This window comes from Pan troglodytes, chromosome X, assembly GCF_028858775.2.
Source record: "Pan troglodytes isolate AG18354 chromosome X, NHGRI_mPanTro3-v2.0_pri, whole genome shotgun sequence".
NCBI lineage: Eukaryota > Metazoa > Chordata > Mammalia > Primates > Hominidae > Pan > Pan troglodytes.
This window is the reverse complement of record NC_072421.2, coordinates 153,385,290-153,406,356: the sequence shown is the minus strand read 5'-3', so window position 1 is coordinate 153,406,356 and position 21,067 is coordinate 153,385,290. Positions and strand designations below refer to the sequence as shown.

At 52.9% G+C, this 21,067-nt stretch overlaps 1 protein-coding gene across 1 annotated transcript; it reads right to left on the bottom strand.

Moving 5' to 3' along the window:
- Positions 1–834: 834 nt before the first annotated feature.
- IL9R (interleukin 9 receptor) lies at positions 835–20,483 on the bottom strand. The gene is made up of 10 exons (XM_063804777.1): positions 18,753–20,483; positions 14,689–14,789; positions 13,159–13,296; positions 12,618–12,729; positions 12,323–12,501; positions 11,613–11,758; positions 10,715–10,916; positions 10,053–10,158; positions 8,309–8,393; positions 835–6,620 (listed from the first exon to the last, which is right to left on the bottom strand). Exons 1-10 carry the CDS (start codon positions 18,794–18,796, stop codon positions 6,021–6,023), a joined length of 1,713 nt encoding a protein of 570 aa, XP_063660847.1. The 5' UTR covers positions 18,797–20,483; the 3' UTR covers positions 835–6,020.
- Between the last annotated feature and the right edge of the window lie 584 nt (positions 20,484–21,067).

Sequence of the window (21,067 nt, the reverse complement as noted above, 5' to 3'; positions counted from 1 at the left end):
CGTGGAAATTAGAACCGATATCAGTGGGGGCGTGCACACCTTCTGTGATATTTAAAGTGACATCATCCTCTTCCCTCCAGGATCATGAGAACAATATCCCTGGGGGGGTGTACACTTTCTGCGATATTGGGAGTAATATCTCCCCCTCCGCCTTGGAATATTATTAAGGACCATCTCACACGGGGGTGTACACTTCCTGCCATATTGGGAGTAATATCGACCTCTCGGCCTCTGAATATTAGGAACAATATCACAGGGTGGGTGTACACCTCCTGCTCTGTTATGGGGAGTAATATCTATCTATTACGGGGAGTAATATCATCCTCTCCCTTTCAGGATGTTAATAACAATATCACAGGGTGGGTGATCACAGCCTGCGATACTGGAATTATTATCATTCTCTCCCCCTCGGGATACCAGGAACAATATCACAGAAGAGGTGTACACTCCCTGCGATTTTGGAAGTAATATCCTACGCTTCTTCTGTGAATATTAGGAGCAATATCACCGGGTGGCTGTACATTCATTGCTATGTTGGGAGTCATGTCATACTCTATCCCCTGGATATTAGGATCAGTGTCACAGGGTGAGTGTACACCCACTGAGATATTAAAACTAGTATCATGCTCTCCATCCCTGGACATTAGGAACAATATCTCGGGTAGGTGTACACCCCCTGCGGTATTAGGAGAAATAATACGATTAATTATTAAGCATCAATCTTAATATTATTAATTGTTAAACATCAGTGTTAATAATTATCAATGGTAATATTAATTAATAGTATAACGTTATTAATCATTAATGATTATTTTAATTGTACGATTATGCATGATTAAAATTATCTGTATTAATGTCATTTTTCAATAATATTAGTTCTTAATCCCTGGGCGTGAGGACTGTGAGGACGGAGTTTTCTCTCCTCAGGACCCACCCAGGAGGGGCCACGGCTTCGAGACACCTGGGGACACCTGGGGCTGCATCCGCGATGAGGACATCTCTGGGACACCTGGGGCTGCATCTCCGGGACACCTGGGGCTGACCCTGGTACCGGGAAAGGAGGAGGAACACGGAGACGCCCTCGTGAGGTCGGGGACCAGCAGGCACCACAGTCTAAGGCCAATGAAACAGGCGCCCCTGGATTAGTGCTCGGTGTTTGTTTTGTTTTCTTTTGAGAAGGAGTTTCGCTCTTGCTCCCCAGGCTGGAGTGCGATGTTGCAATCGGCGCACTGCAACCTCTGCCTCCCAGGTTCAAGCGATTCTCCTGCCTCAGCCTCCCGAGTAGCTGGGATTACAGTCATGCGCCATCACGCCCGGCTAATTTTGTAGTTTTAGTAGAGACAGGGTTTCTCCATGTTGATCAGGCTGGTCTCGAACTCCTGATCTCAGGTGATCCGCCCACCTCGGCCTCCCAAAGTGCTGGAATTACAGGCGTGAGCCACTACGCCCGGCCAGTGCTTTGTGTTTTAAGGCTCTTTTGTTAACGCAGTGGAAACAACACAGGAAATGGAAAAGCAGGCACATTATCATTCTCAGGCCACTGCATTTAGCCTGGGCGACAGAGCGAGACCTTGTCTCAAAAAACAAAAACAAATGAAAACAAAAACAAACCATTTTGTGTGTCTAATGGAAGTGACCTCGTCAACAACAGTCTTTTGTTGAGAAAGTCTGTTTAATTGGCAGTGTATTTGTAATGTTACATAAAATGACGTCTGCTTTATAAGCATTCTCATTCCTATATTAGATGAAATGTATTAACTATATCAAGCTTTGATATTATACCATAAAATTACTTGAAGAAAGTCACTACTCTTTTTTTTCCTTTACCTTGACCATTTTAAATAAAATCATATTTCATTAAGGTTAGTTAATACTGAGCTGTAAATATGTATGGTCCTGGGGTCTTTTCTTTCTTTTTTCCTTTTTTTTTTTTTTTTTTTTTGAAACGGAGTCTCGCTCTGTCTCCCAGGTTGGAGTGCAGTGGCGCAATCTCGGCTCACCGCAACCTCCACCTCCTGGGTTTGAGCAATTCTCTGCCTCAGCCTCCTAAGTAGCTGGGATTATAGGCACTTACCACCATGCCTGGCTAATTTTTTTTTTTTTTTTTTTTTTGTATTTTTAGTAGAGATGGGGTTTCACCATCTTGGCCAGGCTGGTATTGAACTCCTGACCTTGTGGTCCACCCACCTCGGCCTCCCAAAGTGCTGGGATTACAGACATGCGCCACTGCTCCTGGCCTCTTTTCTTTTTTTGACATGGAGTCTCACTTTGTTGCCCAGGCTGGAGTGCAGTGGCGTGATCTCGGCTCACTGCAACCTCTGCCTCCCGGATTCAAGTGATTCTCCTACTTCAGCCTCCCGAGTAGCTGGGATTACAGGCCTGAACAACCATGCCCAGCTAATTATTTTTGTATTTTTCATAGAGATGATAGGGTTTTGCCATGTTGCCCAGACTGGTCTCAAACTTCTGGGCTCAAGCAGTCTGCTTGCCTCAGCCTCTCAAAGTGCTGGGATTACAGGCATGAGCCACCACGCCTGGCCTGTCTCATTCCAATAAGGAATTATTAGCTTTTTCTGAGCACCACTGTGTGCAGGTGTCTTGCTCAGGTGAACTCACAGCAGTCTGCTAGGTATGGCTAGCGCCCTGTGCAGAGGGGAGGGCCAGGCTTAGGTGACTGAGTGACTCACCTACAAATTACACAGCCTCCAGTGGCTTCACACTCAGGTTCCAGCCCAGAACCAGCTCTCCAGGGCCCACTCAGGGAAAGTTTATGAGTTGAATGAAGACGTGTCCAGGCCACACAGGAGAGGCATCCCAATTGTGGGTTCGTTTATGTGATCATGAGGTAGCCCAGGTCACACATGGAGCCTCATGAGCCACACAGCCCCTGTTATAAATACACTAGCCCGGGGCTCCCCAGAGCCCAGCTCCAGGAAGTGGATTCACACTAGTATTTTTATACTTGGTTAGAGCTGAGGATGCCTGTACCTCGCTTCCGTCCACACCCCTCCCACTCTCTGGATGCTAAAGATACATTCCGGGGCCTGCCTCGCCCCCACAGACCAGGATCCAGCTCTGCTGAGGCTCCCCACAAAACCCCAGAAGCTCTGCAGGCATGCAGGGTGGGAGGGCTGCCTATCTGAGCCAGAAGGGGCTTTTGCCTTTGGGGGCATCAGGCTGCAGGTACTTCTTTCTGCTCAGGTTGCAGGAAGCATGAGAGCACCCAGGAGAGTTGCTCCCTGTAGCTCAGGGCCCGGGGAGCTAACAGTCTCCATTTCATCCTGCCTTCAAAACTTCAGCGCTCCCAGCCCTAAAACACTCTTGATGCAGGAAAGGTGAGCCCAGAAATTGGGGTTTAGCACAGGAGGGATTTTGGCTTCACCCAGGAAAGAATTCAAGGGCGAGTCGGTGGTATTAGAGAGCAACTTTTATTTAAGCAGCTGTGCACAGTGGCAGCAGAGGTACTGCTCCTTATGGAGCAGGGATGCCCCATAGGCAGTGAGCCCAGAGTAGCAGCTCAGAGGCAGTTCTGCACACATATTTATACCCACTTGTAATTATATACAAATTAAGGAGGAGGTTATTTAGAAATTTCTAGAAAAGGGGTGGTAACTTTCAGGTCATTGCCATGGAAAGGGGCAGTAATTTCCAGCTGTTACCATGAGAACGGCAAACTCACTTGGCACCAGTGGGTGTGTCTTATGGAGGGGTGCTTTTGCCTGTTTCAGCTAGTCTGTAATCTGGTCCAGAGTTCAAGCCCTGCCTCAGGAGTCAGGTCCCACCTCCTATCTCAGTCTGGTCACAGCCCTAACTAGGCAGATGATCCCAATGTCAGCCCAAAACCCAGCAGTCAGGCCCTCCTGTGATCTGCCTGGGGCACCCAGGAAGGGGATGGGGCATGCTGGGATGGGCCATGATGTGTGGGGCCAGAAGTCAGGCCCTCTAGGTTGAAGTCCTAAGCCCAGTAGCTGTGAATGTGACCTTATATGGAAATAGTGTCTTTGCAGATGATCAAGTTAAGATTAAATCGTTAGGGCCAGCCTTAATTCACTATTATTGTGATTTTAAAAAGGGGAAATTTGGACACAGAAATGCACACAAGGAAAAATCCCTGTAAAGACTGGAACTTTGGCCAGGCACGGTGGCTCATGCCTGTAATCCCAACACTTTGGGAGGCAGAGACAGACGGATCACTTGATATCAGGAGTTTGGGACCAGCCTGGCCAACATAGGGAAACACCGTCTCTGCTAAAAATACAAAAACTAGCCAGGCGTGGTAGCAGGCGCCTGTAATCACAGCTACTCCAAAGGCTGAGGCAGAAGAATTGCTTGAACCTGGGAGGAGGAGGTTGCAGTGAGCCGAGATTGTGCCATTGCACTCCAGCCTGGGCGACAAGAGCAAAACTCCGTCTCAAAAACAAAACAAAAAAAAGATTACAGCTTTGGTGTCACAAGCCAAGAAACTAACAGAAGCTGAAGAGAGGCCTGAAACTAATCCTTCCCTAGTGCCTTCCGAGGGAGCATGGCCCTGCTGAGAGAGTATAAATGGGACTCGGCCCACCCCCACTAACGTGTTGTTCCATACATGCCCGCTGACCACCAGACCTTGCCGCACCACCCTCCAGGTGCCATACTCGCTGGCCAGACCTTGCCAACTGTCTGAAATAAACTAAGATAAGCAGCATCCCGCCATAAGTCTTACTGACGGGAGTTGACTGTATCACCTGCTTGTGCACAAGGCCAGGAGAATGACCCTGGTCTTATGATAATACTAAAGTCCTCACCCAGGGAGGGGCTTATCTGCCATTTTCTGATCATGCAACGTATGTGTTAGCATGCGTCTGAGCACCCTTGACTCCACCCCATACGTGCAATGACACTCATGTAGCTCATAAATTATGTATGTCACCCTCCTTAAGACACCACAATGCATTCCCCTTGGGGAGTCAGCCAAGAATTCTTCCTCCTGCACTGTCTCTCTTCTGCCCAAACTTTCGGGGCATAAGACTTAATAAAGTCTTGTCTGGGAAGCTTCCTTGGCCTCATATCAACTTCTGTTTCATGGGAGCCCAAGAACATGTGGTTGGGAACACTGCCAACATCTTTATTTCCAACTTCTGGACTTCAGAATTGTGAGACAACAAATCTCTGTGGTTCTAAGCTAACCATTTTGTGGCACTTTGTTACGACAGCCCTAGGAAACAAATGGAGGCACGTTCTGCTCCAACTGCCGCTCTCTCCAGACCACAGCTCCTCCCCAAGCCCACGCCATGAGAGGCTGAGGACAGAAGCAGGACCCTTCACAGGCCACCATCACTGCTGGATGGTCACCCCCAGCCCTGACTGTCTGGAAGCTCCAGGCTCAGCTCTCAGTTTCCTGGAGCAAGTGGGAGGATGAGGACAAGGAGGAACGAGGGCACTGGCCTCCCAGGAATTGTCCCTGAGCCTCCATCCTGCTGTCCTGAAGCTGCCCCTGAACCTCCAACTTGCTGTCCCCAGAACTGTCATTGAGCCTCCACCGTGCTATCTCTAGAGCCCGGAAAGCCCAGGGCTGGACAAACCCCACCCCTCACTCCTCCTCTGGCCCCTTGTCCCAGCCATCAACACTTTGGAACAGCCATCAAGCCCCTTTTAATCTCTAGAAAGGTGCCTCAGTAAGGCACAGAGAGGTCACACCAGGTGGTCATGGTGCCTTGCCTGTGTCCACTGGGCCCAGGCTGGCCCTTTAAGGGTATGAGGGCAGAACAGCTGAGAGACCACACCCCACTTCTCAGAGAGGTCAGGGATAAAGAAAAGGGACAACGGAAGGAAGAACTTGTGGCCAGGATGCTGAGGGTAGAGGTTCCTCCCCACAGGCACTGAGCAGAGGGGTTGAGGGGGGAGCCTCCAGCCTCCATCCAGACAGGACCTCTGACCGCTGCTAGGGGCCCCTTCTCAGGAGGTTCAGTCTCAGACAAGGGCTCCAGAAACTTCAGTCCATTTTCCCAAAATGGACATGATGCATCTGGCGAGTCAGGGACCTAGAATGTCCAGGACCGAGCCTTGCTGAGGACAGAAGGGAGCAACATGCCCTGGAGGTCCTCATGCAGCCCGGACCTCTGGCAGTGACCAGCCAGCACCCAGGCAACTCCTTGCTGGGTCTCCAGGCCCTGATGGTCACAAGAAAGGCCACAGGCCAGGGCTGGGATGGGCCCAGGGCTCTGTGTGTTTCCTGGGAGGGCTGAGAGGTGCCATCCCCCATAGCAGCCCAAGGCACAGTAGTTGTTGTTGTTGCTGCTGCTGCTGCTGCTGCTGCTGCTGCTGCTGCTGCCCTCTGAGTCTGGGGGAGCCAGCCTAGTGGGGGACGTGGGGGCCCAGTCCTCCTGTGGCAGATAGGCAAGCGTCTGTACCCTCCACTCCGTACATCCTGCTGGCAGCACATCCTCTGAGCTCAGGTTCCCCGGGAGCCTGGTCCCAGGGCCCTCCTGTTCCTCCTCCAGGGCCACAGATTTCCAAGGATGTGCTGGGCCACAAGTGAGCAGTGCAGTGGCCTCCTGGACGCAGGGCTCCAAGGCTCCTCGTGGGGTGCCAGCACAGTCCTGGCTCAACAGCACACCGGCCCTGTGGGCCCCCATCCAAGTCTGGAACAGAGCACGGGAGGAGGGAAAGGCTCAGGCAGCATGTTTAGAACTCATCACGGGAGCAGCTGCCTCCTTTCTGGCAAGCCTACTCTCCCTCCTCCTCCAGAAAGCCCTCCTGAGGTCCATACCCAGAGGCCAAGCATCACCTGTGTCTTGAACATTCTGTTTTTCCTCCATGTGCCAGCCCAACCTCAACATGGGACCCGGAGTCCCTTCAGGCCCCTCACCACTCCGCCAGCACAGGGTCTGGTGCTCACAGCAGTTTGAACCAAGGTACAGATGGTGATATCTGCCCAGGACAGAGCCAACTCCTGACAGCATGTGCCTCAGAGCCTTTCAGCGGCTACAGAGACTGGGCACTCCCACCACACACACACACACACACACACACACACACACGAGTCGCTGTCAGGACTGGTGACTTTCAAAGCGCTGGGCTACGGCCAGCAGACCTGGATCCTTCTGTGCGGCCACAGGAGACCCCCGCCTCCAAAAGGAAGCTGTTCCCTTGGTGGGACCAGGAGCCTCCCTCCCATGCACCACACACACAGCACCCTCCGTCACTGCACTGCTCCCTGGAGACCAACCTATGGCACCAGATCCTCACCCACGGGTCTAAATAACCCGTGGCAGGTGTCCTAGTTCTCTAGGGAACAGCTGGTGCCCGCAACAGGATGACAGTCCAGGGTACAGTCACAATCTGACCTGCTCAGCCTTGTCATCAGCTGCCCAGGCTCTTTACAGTCACATCTACCACCTTGGGGAAAGAGGGAGACTCTGCCAAGAGCCAGATGCCCGGTTCATGGTTCAAATTATATTTTTGGACAAAAATCTTGAAAACTAGGCTCCTCATTGAGAGAGAAAAGGATTTTTCTGCATAGTAAGCTGGAGCCGCAGTGTGAAGGGGACATCCTTGCTGCACAGGGCCCAGGGATGCCCTAGGGCACAGGGAGGGAAGATTCTGGAGAAGAGTGGTCAGCTTGGCCCAGACCCCAGGGAGGGGCCCTCACTGCCTCTTGTCCTTTGCCCAAAGTGAGGAGTCTGAGGGGAAAAACCAGAGACCACTCACTGGAGCTCTCCCTCTCCCGCTCCTCCCACCCAGGGGGCATGAACCGACAGCTCAGCAGGGAGGGGAGGGGCTGATGCAACCCCCAAGTTGCTCACTGGTGCCTGGGCTGTAGGAGCCCAACATGGGCGGAAGAGGGGGAAGTGAAGGGCCCACTCCTCAGCTGTGGTGCCATCATGTGATCCGGGGAGACCAGGGGACCAGGCAGAGCAGGAGCCCAGAGGCAATGAGAGCCCCAAAGGCAGCGCACACACCACAGACCCTTCCCCACGGCCACAGGACAGACACCTTCGCAGAAGGAGGAGGTGAGACACATGGTGGGTGCAGACAGCTGCAAACCAGAGGGGACAGAGATAAGTCATGGGAAATTTACATTTTTTCAATCAACAATGGAACTAGAGACCTGAGAACAAAAAGAAATCAGTAATGGAGAATAAAGCTAGTTTTTCCCCACTTGAGACACAGCGTATAAATTGAAATTCACTGAATATACAAAAAAGGCTCCAAGCACTGACAAGCCTCCCATACTGGCCACCAACTCTCATGAAAGCCAACATCTTGGGCAGGCCAGAGCTCTGGGCAACCCCTGCCCCCCATGTCCTGCCGTGGTCTCTGCACACACCTGGAAGTTCCCATTGTGCACACTGTAGAGGGGCTGGAAGAACACCGCTGGAGAGGGCACGTTCTGGTAGAAGATTCTCTTCACCCTGAGGCCAAGAGAGGCCAGTCAGAGGCCTATGGCGACCCAGGTGGCCTGAGGTCACTGCAGAGGCTGAGCTTCCTTCCATCAGCAGGAGGTCCACCCAGCTCGTCCCTGCCACTGCCTCTCTCCCATCTCATCACATTCCAACCCACTCTCAGGGCAGGACCCAACTGGGCCTCCTTGCCTAACGGCTGCATAGAACTGACTTATACTGAGGCGCGCGTCCTTTACAGCATGAGCTGCAATGGCGGGTTCAGAACGGGGAGTTGTCAGCTAGATCCTCAGCCCGCAGAGGGAGCCGCACCTCCAGGAACTCTGTCTTTGCCATCAGCAAAAGGTCTGTGGCTCCCACCCCACCCAGTGTCTCCCTGAGCACCAGACTTGCTGCCAAGGATCCACTGACCCTCCCACAAGGATGTCACCTGGGGCTCCAACCCAACAGGTCCAAATAGACTTCACCAACCTCCCCGCAAGGCTGTGCCCCATTTCCCCACCTCAGGGGTCACCACTCATATCTCATCCACCCACATGTCCCTTCTATTTCCCCTCATGAGACCCTGCAATTCCCTCCACCTTGCTCTATCTCCACTTCTTTCACTGGCTCACGCCAAATCGTCTCCCTGTGGGCACCCCACTGGCCCCCATTGGCCTCCAGCAGGTCCCCCATGTCCCCTTGTCCCAGCAATCTATTCCTCAAAACATAAACTAGGTTGTGTCACACAGTTTTACACTTTCCTTTGCTCCAAGGAGAAGCCAAGCACCCTCCCGCTTAGCCCCACCCAACACCCCTCTCCCCACACCCTCTTCCTCACATCCGCGGCCTGACATGGCCCCTGCACCCTGTCTTGTAACCTGATGTGTGGTGCATGAGGCGTGACGGTTTATTTAAGGAGGGCCCTTGTCCATCTTGTTCTGAGAACAGGGTCCTGAGCACACCAGATGCCCCAATTGTCCTTTCGTAGAACATGTGAACAAATGAACAAACCAAGCTCCTCCAGAGGCAGGAGACTAGGACCCCGGGCTCTTGATCTCGGTGACTCTGGGTCTGGTCGGGACCAAGCTGCCCTTATCTTCAGCCTCTGCCTCAGATCCCCCTTCCCTGCTCTCCCCTGGCAACTTGACAACTCTCTACTGGCCCAGAGTGGAGACTGGAAAAGCCCACCCCATCCAGGACCAGGCAGTGGAGAGGGGAGGGGAGGAACCAGACAAGGCTGGCCCTTGACGCCCACCCACCACACACTCACACCTGCACACAGACACACATCTGCACACATACTCACCCACCACACACTCACACCTGCACACAGTCACACATCTGCACACATACACTCACCCACCACACACTCACACATGCACACACACATCTGCACACATACACTAACATGTACACTCTTACCCACTCACACATGCACACAGTCACACATCTGCACACATACACTCACCCACCACACACTCACACCTGCACACAGACACACATCTGCACACATACACTCACCCACCACACACTCACACCTGCACACAGTCACACATGCACACAGTCACACATGCACACACTCACACCTGCACAGTCACACATCTGCACACATACACTAACATGTACACTCTTACCCGCTCACACATGTACACACACACACACACACACACACACACATCAGCTACCTACCTGGGCGACAGCTTGAACAGGACGTAGGTCAGGCCAGTCAGCAGGAGAAAGATGGACACAGCAACAAGGGTGTTGTCTGGCCGCCCCCAGGGTGGGATCAGAGGGCCTGTGGACAGGAAAGGCCCAGGGCTGTGAGCAGCCTCAGTGCCAGGAGGCTCCCCACAAACCTACCTGGCAAAGGTGCGCCCTTTAGTGCCCTGGGCCAAAGTGGAAGGTTTGTGATGGGCCTTGGAGGTTTGTGTCACCTGCTGAAGGACCTTGTGTGAGCCATGCTCCTGGGCCTCACTCTTCCCATCTGCCACACGGTGGGTCATAAGTTCCGTGGGTGGTCTCAGCACTGCATTGCACAAGGGTCAGTCCAGCCCTCAAGGACACTGAGGTCATGTCCAGCCTCCAGGCAGGAGCACCAGCCCTGGTGTGCAGCCCTGCCACCCTTACTCCTAACAGGAGCCACTGACTACGGGTTCCCAGGAAACCCCAGAATTGGCAGGTGTTTGTGTCCTCCCTATAGACCTCAGACCTTCAGAGGAAGGGGATCAACTGAGGCATGGCTGCCTCGGGGAGGGGCTTACAGGAGGGTGAAAGGGTGCAGGGCTGAGGTGAACAGGGGAGAAGACGCCCAGCCCAGACTCTGGAAGTGCAGCAGCCACAGCAGTGCCCACCTTGTCTCTGGGGAGCCTGGAAGCACACAGGCTGGCTCCACTCACTCCACTGGCCTGTATAACGCTCCTCCTCTACCACATCATCCTCCAGTGTGGCCATCTGGACACGCAGCCTGGCCTCATGGATAAAGCCAGGGTCCAGCTCAAAGGCTTCAAGTATAAGCCAGGTCACCCCGACAATGTGATCCCTGTGCTGGGCCTGCTGTGGGGACAGTTGGCAGGTGCTGAAGGTGGGGCTGGGTCCCTCAGCCCTCGAGAATACACACATGCATTATATGCTCATATAACACACTCTTGAACACACTTGTGTCAACACACAGACACACTCACCACATTCACGTGCACACACACACACAGAAGGCACACACACTCACAGACACAGCTGCGTTTGCCCACAAATACACATATGCACACACAGGCAAACATGTCTACAGGCACACTTTCACACTCATCACACTTGCATGCACACTCATAAACAAAAGTGTGTGCACAGAAGCAACTCACCACACTCACATACACACTCATACACATAGGCATGCCCATGTGCACACTCACACAAACGCAAGGCACAGGCACACTCATATGTACACTTACATATAAACACACAAACATATGAGTGTGCACACTTACATATGTGCACACATAAACACATACATGCACACTCACCACACTTATGTGCACACACTCACAGAGACACAGGCGCACTCACCCTACTCCCATACACACACATAAAGCATACACATCTGCATGCCAGCATGTGTGTGTGCACACACACCCCGCTCTAGTTCCTCCCTTCTCATCACTACAAGTTGACATCTCCCTATGTAGAGTGGGGAGTCTACCCTGGACTGCTGTTCCCAGGAGAGAGGACCCCAGGGAAAGCCAGCCAAAGTGTTACCTCCCAGGCCTCTTCCTGCTTCTTGAAGGCCAGCTCATAGCTGAGAAGTGTGGTCATTGGCTCCAAGGCAGGACTGATGCTCCAGGTCAGGATGCAGTGGCCAGAACTGATGTTGCTCTGCAAGTCAGAGGGCGGGTCCAGCTTAACTGGAACAGAGTGAATCCATGTGAGGCTGAAGCCCCATGGATCTGGGTGTGTCAGTCAGAACACACAAGACTGGGGTCTGAAAGACTCCCAAGGGGAATGGTCAAGGCCCTCTCAGACCAGGCACCTCACTGGGAGACTGGTCCAGAAAAGCCCCAGGCGGGACAGGACAGCAATGACTTCCTCTGGCCTCTGCAGCTAGACTAGGTGGTTTCTAAATCTTGCTTTCCCTTTCCTTCACAGTCTGCTGCTGGAAGCTTTTCCCAGCATCTTATTGGAGTCCTTCCTGGTATGACTGAAGTGCATTTCACATGACTCAAGTGCCAGCCCCTGCCCCAACTAGCAGCCGTGCATGTTTATTTCCTGCCAAAACCCTGCCCCTGCAGTAACCATATGGGCCCTCCCCTCCCAGGGGCCAAGCCTGCCCCCAGCCCTGGATCTCACTCGGCTGGGACTGAGAACACTCACTGGGCCACTCACAGGCTGCAAGGCCCTGCTCCAAACCCCCAAGCAGCCAGGATGTTCTTGCCAAGCGGCCCCGCCCCAGACCTATAGCCGCTGCTCACCGTGTCTCCGGGGCAGGTACTCCGGGTCCACCAGGCTGACCTGCTCCCTCCCAGACATGCAGTGGTGGAAAGTGATGGTGAAATTGTCAGATGGCATGAGCACTGCCTCAGGTGGCAGCACGACGGTGCACTCACTGCCCCGCAAGATGCACTTATGTGTGTCGCCAGGAGCCTGGTTGCTGGAAAGGGCATGTGTCAGCACCACGGGGCTGCTACACTGTCCTGGCATAGCTGCTTCAATCCTGGGGACCTCACCCTCATCCCTGTCCAGGTGGGCATGGCCCTCCACGCTCACCTGGTGAAGAGGAGCCAGGGGCTGGAGCCCTGTCCCAGCTCTGGGGCAGACCAGTGGCAATCGATCCTGAGAATGTTGTTGGTGAGGCAGGTGAAGGTTCTAGACCTTGGCCCTGGAGACAGTGACCGTCAGGAGCCCACGGTAAGTACTTCAGGCCAGAGCTGAGCTCGGGGGTTGGGGAGGATCTGACAGCTGACACCCTAGCAGGGCAGTCACCAGTAAATGATCCCAGAATCTGTCCAGGGAAGCACTGGGAGGCCTGGGAAGTGATGGGCTCTGACCTGTGGTACACGGGCAAGTCAGATCTGGAGAGGCGTCAAGAGAGTGAAGGAAGGCAGACTACGGTCGGTCCAGGGAATGAAGGTAGGGAGGTAAAAGTAGGGAGACTAGAGACTGAGGTCCAGGCTGACCCCTAGAGGACATATCCCAGCACAGTTTGGGCCAAACCTTTCCCTAGAGGCTCGACATCGGACAACCCAGTCCCCCAAACATGCCCTAGTTCTCCACCCACCTCATACAGACATTAGTGCCCAGCCCTCACCTTGTCCTTCCCCTGTGACAGAGACTCCCAAGCAGACACAGGTGCAGATGCAGGTGCAGGCCAGGAGCCAGGTGCCCATGTCTCGCCTCGGGGCCTCACTCTCCAAGGTCCAGCCTGCAAGGGACTGGGCTGAGGGCCCTGTGCAAATCATCCCTCTCTGGAGGGGTGCTCCCCATGAATTGCTCCCCAGCAGAGTGCTCCATGGGTCCCCACCTGCACTCACACAGTGTCCTGTGTCCTAACACTCACACACTGTCCAGCGTCCTGGACCACTGTCCAGGCTTTACTGATAAGGAACTGAGCTCAGAAAGGCCATTTGACTCAGCCAAAGACTCATGGCTGCAGGGTGTAAGGAACACCCTCAAACTTAGATCCTGGCCTCTGACTCAGCTAGGTCTCCACATCTGCCGAGAAGACTCCTCTCTGGGACAGTCATCCTCTGCCAGCCCATCCCCCATTCCCGAGCCCAGGCCCCATCCTGCAGGGGAGTCAGGGTTGGGGGAACTGGTCACTACCAACAACCACCATAGGTACATTTTCTACTTTAATTCTCACAACAGCTCTGTAAGGGAGAAGCACTGTCCCCGTTCACAGGCAAGGAACTGAGTCCCAAGGAGGGGAAATGACTTGCCCAGGGTCACACAGACAAATTCTAAGCAAATTTTTTTTTTTTTGAGACAGTCTCCCTCTGTTGCCAAGGCTGGAGTGCAGTAGTGCAATCTTGGCTCACTGCAACCTCCGCCTCCTGGGTTCAAGTGATTATCCTGCCTCAGCCTCCCGAGTAGCTGGGATTACAGGCATCTCCCGCCATGCCCAGCTAATTTTTTTTTTTTTTTTTTGTATTTTTAGTAGAGACGGGGTTTCACCATGTTGGCCAGGCTAGTCTTGACCTCCTGCCCTCAAGGGATCCGCCTGCCTAGGCCTCCCAAAGTGTCGGGATTACAGGCGTGAGCCACCAGACCCAGCCTCTATGCATTCTCTCTCCCTTTTGTCCTCTTAAATAAAGACCCATCCAAGTGTTCTGCCCCAGAAAGGTGGACGAGGGTGGCAGCAGGGTATCCGTGCAACAGATGGCACTTTCTGAACTCTGTTGCACCCCTGTTCCAAGGCACCTGCAAAGAAGAGCAACACCAGAAGGGCAAAGCCCCCCGATGCTGCAGCGTGAGGCCTGAGCCCCAGGATCCCTAGGGGAGCCAGAGGTTGGCTAGAGATGAGGGGCTGGGTGTCAGGAAGTGCTTGGGTGTGGGAAGGCCGCTGACGCCCTATCACCCCATTTGCAACTCCAGATGGTACACCGATAGCCCCTAGGCAGGAAGCAGGGCCACCCTGGTTATACAAGACTGATTACTGATAAGGAGGAGGAAAAAACCAGACACGCACACAGACTACAGCATGCATGCCCTTAAGGAACCCGCACACCCCCAATGGGCAGCAGGCACTAGTCTAACCCCACTCTGCCCCACTCCCGGCAGCGTATCCAGGTACCCACAGGACAGTCCCCTGTTAAGACTGATGATCAGGAAGCCTCACCCTTTCCTAGAATGGAGTGTGCAGCCTGGAACCACCAGCCGCAGCATGAAACACCGTGGCAAGTTCTCTGCAGCAGTGTCTGTCCGTTCTTGCAGCAGTTACTGGAAAGGTGGGAATGGGGAAGGCAGTCAGCCTGCTCTTGGGATATGTGAGGGCAGGGTTGGAGTCACCACCAGGACCTGGGGAAGCACAGGCACAACAGCCACAGCTGAGAGCTGACGCAGGCCCCAGAATGGACAACTGCTGCCCCAGCAGTAGAGAAACACCCACATCTATGTAGAATCAGGCCAGGCCAGCCACAGGCTAACCCAGGAGTAGATGGCTTGAGAGCAGGGAGTGGGATGGCTCCAAGCTCAGCAGGCCTCGTTTCTAGACAGGGAAGGGGGATGGTAGGGCAGGATCCACATGTGACACCTGAGAGCTACAAAGTAGGACCGGAGAGTTGGGTACAGCGACAAGGGGGTATGGCCATCTGAGGGGAAGTTCTCTGCTTTTCCTCTGCACTGAAAAGTTACATCTGTACCTGGTAAGCTGAGCAGGGCAGGGTCACCACCCTCCTACAGATGAAGAAACTGAGGCTCAGAGACCTGGGACCTGCCCAATACCTGGCTCCTGACACCTCTCTTCTTGGCCCATTCTCACCAGCTTCCACATAAGCCTGTGAACTTCCCGAGGGCAGTGCCTGCGAGGCACCACTCAGCACATGCCCCAGCAGAAGGCACCACAGTGCTTTATAAATGGGGTGGAGCTGCAGGCAGAGCTGCCTTCCCCCATCCTTGACCACAGGGCCAGGCAGTCAGGGCAGGTGCATACACCCCTACTCGCAGGCTCCCTGCTCCTGAATGTCACCAGGGAGGCCTCACCACAGCTCAGACAACACCTGGTAACAGGCTGGTTGTGAGAGCAGGAGGGGAAACCAGTGTCTGCCACCTGGGACAGAGCTGCCCCGACACCCCCAGTCCCGCTGGGGAGCCTGGCTGACATCACTGCCCAGCACAGTCTATCCCGCCTTGGGTCTGTGGACATAGCCTTCAGCCCATGATCACTTTGGTCTGTTCTCAGAGCCCCACCCGTTCCATGACCTCAGTGTCAAAGTCTGGCCCAGATGCCTACTAGGCCTCATAGCCTGCCTGCCCTGCTTCCCTGGGCCACTGTGAAGCTGTGGGCTGCCCTGCAGCTGGAGCCCTGCCTCAGATCACAGGCTCTGCCACACCCACAGGAGGGTCTTTAGACAGCCTCAGCCCTTCACCTTTCCTGGCCCTCATGCCCTGAACACTCACCTAATACAGAGCAGGCCACCATCATGGAGGCAGTCCAGGCAGCCCTGAGCATCTCTGTGCCTCGAAGCACACTCTCCAAGTTGCCCTCACACCAGCTACTGCATCCACTTACTGCTACACAGAGACTATTATGCATATATATATGTGTGTGTGTATATATATATACACACACACATATATATGTGTATATATATGTGTGTGTGTATATATATATACACATGTATATATGTGTATATATGTGTGTATATATATACACATGTATATGTGTGTATATATGTGTGTATATATATACACATATATATGTGTGTATATATGTGTATATATATACACATATATGTGTATATATATATACACACACATATATATATATATATATTTTTTTTTTTAGACGGCGTCTCGCTCTGTCGCTCAGGCTGGAACACAGTGGCGTGATCTCGGCTCACTGCAACCTCTGCCTCCCGAGTTCAAGTGATCCTCCTGCTTCAGCCTCCCAAGTAGCTGAGATTACAAGCATTTACAAGCATGAGTCACCATGCCTGGCTAATTTTTGTATTTTTAGTAGAGACAGGGTTTCACCATGTTTGTCAGGCTGGTCTCGTACTCCTGGCCTCAAGTGATTCACCTGCTTCGGCCTCCCAAAGTGCTGGGATGCCAGGCATGAGCCAACACGCCTGGCCATATTTTGTCTTTTTTAATGGGGGCAGGGAAGGGTCCGGTTCTTCTGGACCATTCAGGAGGCTGGCAGCCATACAGGTGGATAGGATGGAAGTTACTATTGAAGTGGACACCTGTCCAGCAAGGTCTTCTGTCTGCTGGGGGAAGAGGAAGAAATGCAGACCTTGGTACCCCAGAAGCAGCTGGAGCCTGGGGACACGGAGGCTGTGCCAGACAATGGCGCTGGAAATGGGAGCAGGGGCCAGCTCCCTCTCTGGACCACATGAGGACTTCCTTCAGCACAGTGGGAATCCCCAATGCTGTTGGGCACAGAGTATGTGAGGTGCTGACAGGGGTGGGGATGGGCAGGAGGCAGGAGGGATGGGGTCTGAAAGGCCAGCTGGAGGCAAGTACAGAGACAACAGACACCTCATAGAGAAGGTGCAGGGAAGGCAGGGTGGGAGAGAGATGGCACCAAGAAGCATTTCCCACACACTTTCAGAGAAGAGGATGAGGGGCAGTGCTGCATCCGTGAGGTAAATGCCTGTGGGAACGCTGGGCCACAGCTCAGGAAGAAGTCAGGGCTGGACTTGGCACTGCAGAGGTGTTGGGTGGACAAGGGCACATACCCAGGGCAGAGGGGAGCAGGCAAGGGTGGGTGGGAGAAGTACAGAGAGGCGTGGAGGAGACCCCTGCTGCTCTGCTTCCCACTGTCCCCTCTGCCATCTTCCCTCCCCATCACAGGCCTGGTCCTTCATGAGGCCTTTCCCCAGTCCCCTAGTAGGCCTCCTTAGCTGGACGGAACCCCTGAGCCCGAGCACAGGCAACTCTCCTTCTGCACAGCCCTGAACTGACAGGGCCCAAGGGTTGAGCAGTGGCCATGGGCCAGGGCTGGAGTAAGGATATTGGCACAGTTCCCTGGGAGTCTGGAGGTGAGACGGGAAAATGATGTCCGTGCTCTTCCTGCTGTCTTGGTGAAGAGGTACCCACGTCGCCTGCTCTGCCCAAAACACCCCTCCCACAGCCTTGCTGCCCCACTGCAGTTGAAGGTCATCACTGTGCGTTGTCCCTACATGAGGCTCCTTGAGGCAAGACCCTGTTTGATCATGTTGCATCCCCTGCACCCAACTCAACTGTTTGATAAATGTTTTCCAACCCCCGCCCCACCTGCAGAGGCTGCCCTTGCTTCTGGACGGTGTTCATGTTGTGGGTACCCAGGAGCGGGGCTCTGGGATGCTACTTGAAGACACGCTGAGAGGATACCCACTCTTGATACTGTCTCAAACTCTGTCTCAAAAAAAAATTAATAATAATTAAAACGCCTGCCCTGCCTGTCAGCTGTAGCGTGACAGCTCTGGGAAGAGGGTGAGCCCAGAACAGCATAAATCACAGGAAGAGAAAATGGGGGCAGGGAGGGGAGAGGAGGATCCAAGCAGGGCCCACATCCTCCAGCTCATCACAAGAACAGACTATCCAGACCCCAGGAAACTGAGAGGGTGATGTTCTTTCCAAAACAAACCCTCTCCTCCCCTTCCTCTGCTTGGCTGGGTTGACCCTCCCTCTGGAATCCCACCCTCACCTGCTGCCCCACACACAGCTCCAGTGGGGCATACCCATCCTCCTGGCTCCTCTTCTGCCCTAAAACACCCAAATGCCTCGGGGTTGGTAGAAGCTTTCCCAGCCCTGGGCCTAGACCTCAGCTCCACCCCATGGCCATCACAACTGAGGCCCAAGTATGCCCATTCTCACCCCACAAAGGCACCCCCACAAAGGTCAGTTCAATCACTGAGGAAGCAGAGTTCCTTCCATAATTAGAAATTCTGCCTGACAAACTCAGTGCCCTTCCCTCCATCCAGTTGGAGCGTGGCCACACTGGCCACAGCAGAACCCATGACCCCTACAGGACTGGAAATTAGTTTGTAATCCTTGAGGTCAGGGCTGCAAATTTTGCCATCTCTAAGAGATACCCAAGGCCAGGACACCAGAGGAGGTAAAGCTAGGGTGGCGCTCTCAAACGCCACGCTTCCACAGTGGCTCCCTGGGCCCCGAGTTGGAGGGCCACATGTCCCTCTCTGCCTTCTGAATTTCATGCTGACTTGAGAGGTTGGGAAGCCCAAAGCACAGACTCACCTTCCCAGATGCATCTGCCCAGTCCCATCACAAGTCTGAGGCATCCCCAACCTGGAGGTGATTTGTCACCCAACTATCTCTGGGTGCACAGCAAAGACCCTCAGCCTGATTCAGGAGATAACTGCAGCAGTTGGTGACATGAGCCTTGCACGACAGGTTCACACAGGCCGCCCACATCTGAAACCACAAGCGCATTACAGAGCTGCTCTCCCGAGCAGAGCTGAGAAGTGTCTGTCACCACTAATCTTCTAAGTCAGGGAACTGTGAGACATGACAACCTTACAGTCCCCATGACATTGAGAACTGCCAGACATGGACTTCAGTGATTTGTCTACTGACTGGCAAGTGAGTGTCCACTGTGTTCTTCCCAAGAAACACCACTGAGATGCATTAAACTGACCCCAGGAGGCAAGAACCTGTGCAGGTGCAGAGCAGTGCCCTTGTCCCCTTCTACACTTTGCCAAAACCAGAGGTGCAGGTTCTCCTTCCACCAGCTAAAGCAACCTGTGAGCATCAGGGGTGGGGAGAGTATTAAATATAAAATTAATGCAGACTCAGTTGAAGAAAAACAATACAGAAGAAAAATTCTTTAACAGGGTCCCCTTTCACCTCCCCCAAGAAGTAGCCACTGTGAGTAGTTAGGCACAAGTCCATGCAGACACTTTTGCTTTTTGGGGATTTTGTTTGTTTGTTTGTTTTCTTTTCTTTTTTGAGATGGAGTCTTGCTCTGTCGCCAGGCTGGAGTGCAGTGGCGCGATCTCGGCTCACTGCAACCTCCGCCTCCTGGTTTCAAGCGATTCCCCTGCCTCAGCCTCCTGAGTAGCTGGGACTACAGGCGTGCGCCACCACACCCAGCTAATTTTTTGTATTTTAGTAGAGATGGGGTTTCACCATGTTGGCCAGGATGGTCTCGATCTCCTGACCTTGTGATCCTCCTGCCTAGGCCTCCCAAAGTGCTGGGATTACAGGCGAGAGCCACCTCGCACCCGGTCTTTTTTTTTTTTTTTTTTTTTGACCGAGTCTTACTCTGTCACCCAGGCTGGAGTGCAGTGGTGCGATCTAGGCTCACTGCAACCTCAGCCTCCCGGGTTCAGATGATTCTCCTGCCTCAGCTCCTGAGTAGCTGGGATTACAGCCACCTGCCACCAAGCCCAGCTAATTTCTTTGTATTTTTAGTAGAGATGGGGTTTCACCGTGTTGACTGGGCTGGTCTTGAACTCCTAACCTCAAGTGATCCGCCCACCTAAGCCTCCCTAAGTGCTGGGATTACAGGTGCGAGCCACCACGCCCAGCCAGACACTTCTTAAGCTGAAACAAATACCTATTTCTTAAAGACTCCTGCTGTGCTGCCACTTTGCAGCCTTCTTGTTCCCCTATGGTGTTGCACCATCTTTCTAGGTCAGCACATAAAACCTACCTCATACCTTTAATGGTAGTATACACCATGGTTTAATAATCCCTGCAATGTCTAGGCCCAGTGCCTCACACCTGTAATCCAAGAACTTTGGGAAGCAGAGACCGGAGGATCTCTTGAGGATCCCAGGAGGTCAAGATTAGTCTGGGCAACAGAGTGACACCCTGCCTCTAAAAGAAAAACAATAATAATCATAATTTCTGCAATGAACATTTGGATTGTTGCCTGTATATGCTATTTTATTTATTTTTATTTTCATTTCTTTAGACACAGAGTCTTGCTCTGTCACCCAGGCTGGGCTGGAGTGCAGTGACATGATCATAGCTCGCTGCAGCCTCAGACTCCTGGGCTCAAGCATATATGCTATTTTAAATGAATTTCATGAATAATTCTGGGCATGGATCTTCAAACAACAGAGTGAGTCCTACTGTAGGATAAATTGCTAGGGGTGGAATTGTGGGGTCTTAGGGTTAGCATTTTAAAATATTGATAGATGCTGAGATATGGCCCTACATAAAAAGTGTTGCACAGACTTTTGCTCTCACCAACAATGTAAGAATGCCTGTAACCTTCACCAACAGTAAACATTATCAGTCTTTTTCATCTTTGCCAATCTGATAGGCTAAGATATTTCAATGTGGTTCTAATTTGTACTTCCTTGAGTATTAGTCAAGATAAGCATCTTTTCATGTATTTATTACTTGTGTGTTCTTTGGGGTTGAATTTTAATCAGCTTGGCTCCAGTCTTATCTGCTACAAGCATATACTGTTCTACTCACTGGAGCCATCCCTGCACTAGTGTCCTTACCAAGACAGCTTCTTTCTGTCAGTGTGCCTTCTATCTTGCTGAAGCCAGAATTTACTAACTCAAGACCAGCAGACCACACTACCCATATCATAA